This window comes from Trypanosoma equiperdum (assembly GCF_001457755.1).
Source record: "Trypanosoma equiperdum strain OVI genome assembly, contig: ctg_94, whole genome shotgun sequence".
In the NCBI taxonomy this organism is placed as follows: domain Eukaryota; phylum Euglenozoa; class Kinetoplastea; order Trypanosomatida; family Trypanosomatidae; genus Trypanosoma; species Trypanosoma equiperdum.
The window spans coordinates 782-2227 of NW_027124920.1; the positions used below are offsets into that span (position 1 = coordinate 782).

A 1446-nucleotide genomic window follows, 5' to 3' on the forward strand; every position below is an offset into this window, starting at 1 on the left:
GGAGGTCAGCGTATTTGTAGAAGAGTGAAAGCTGGCTAATTTTAAGCATTGAAAAGAAGGTGTTTTTTTTAAAGGTGGAAAAAGTGGTGAAGGAAGTGGATGAGCTCAATGGGGTTATGCAGCTCTTCTTCAGGCGTCTTCTAGAACGATCCGTGGCGGCAGGGGCACCGCACCACCAAACTGGGCGCCGAACCGACAGTATTCGAAAATAAAATAAGACAATACTTGGACTTGACGAAGAGTACGGCTTTCACTTATTCAAGAAGGAACCCGCTTAATAAAACAGTTTTAGGGGCGTGGAGAGAGGACGATCCCGCGCCATCTACCGCGGAAAGAAAATTGGGTGCGCCTTAAGTCAGCACTCATACGGGTACCGTCATCCAGCACCGCTCTCGCGCAACAGGCAATCGCTCACGAACGGCAGGGTGGTGGGTGCAACCTTGGTGGATATCTATGCGAAGACTCCTGTAGTCACCCGGATCTGCATCCGATAGCAACGAACACTCTATTTGAACCGTTCGCACGCACTAAAATGACACAGGTTCTTGGGGACCTTTGCAGATGCGGGACGGCGGGGAGACGATGAGATTCGGTGCAACGATTTTAAGGAGATGGACAGAGTTGGAAGATGGTATTAACAGCGACTCGGAAGCCATTTCCAGAAAAAAAGCAAAACCCTTGAGCAGTGGAAGCGTGGAATCAACATCTCGTTCTTGAAGCAGAGAAAACTGATTGAGGGATTTAAATCATTTTCCGTCGTGACGCCGGATGTCGCTGTGAAGAAACTGAGGGCGGGAGTGTTGATCGGGAGGTTTAAGAATCGTGTAGAAGGATGGTGCGGGTATCATAGTTCAATTTCGTCCCACAATAATCTGCAACCGCACCCGTTTACAGGCGAAGAATGCGATCAGATCCGATGGAGAGAGCGACTCCTTCCCCACACTGCTCATGAGGTGCGTGCCAACATTCAACTTGGTGAACTGTCACCGAATTCTTTGCATACGAGCCGTTTAATGTGAATCCGCGCCTGATAAGGTTGAGGGGAAATTTCCTTCCAAGGAAAATTGCGCGCACTGATATCACGCTGACAAAAAAAGTAGGATTGATACGTGTGGTGCCGCACGGAATGGCTTTTTTTTCCATTGCCCCCATCATGACAATTGAGGGGTTGGGAAGGGAATCAAATAGCATCCGTAACGTCAGCACCACATTGAGTCCAAGCTGCGGAAGGCCATGAAGACATCTTAAAAGCGGAGAAAAATTATGGGGAATCCAATAGAGGTGACCAAAGGGAGTAAGGGCGTGGAACCGTGCAGGAGCGGAAATTGAGGGGAAAGCGGGGGAAAATGTCAGGTCAGAGGCATGCGCCACCGAACACGCTGATATCACAATAGCATAGAGGCTTTGTGAAAATGCATACGGGAGGCAGAGAGGTGATACGGGAAC

The 1446-nt window shown here is 49.2% G+C and overlaps 1 pseudogene across 1 annotated transcript in view; it reads right to left on the reverse strand.

The window, feature by feature from the left end:
• Positions 1 to 1354: 1354 nt before the first annotated feature.
• TEOVI_000462400:pseudogene overlaps positions 1355 to 1446 on the reverse strand; it is a 650-nt pseudogene continuing 558 nt past the window's right edge. The window contains exon 2 of the mRNA in view: positions 1355 to 1446. This exon is cut by the window's right edge and continues 4 nt beyond it. Coding sequence covers positions 1355 to 1446 — 92 coding nt within the window.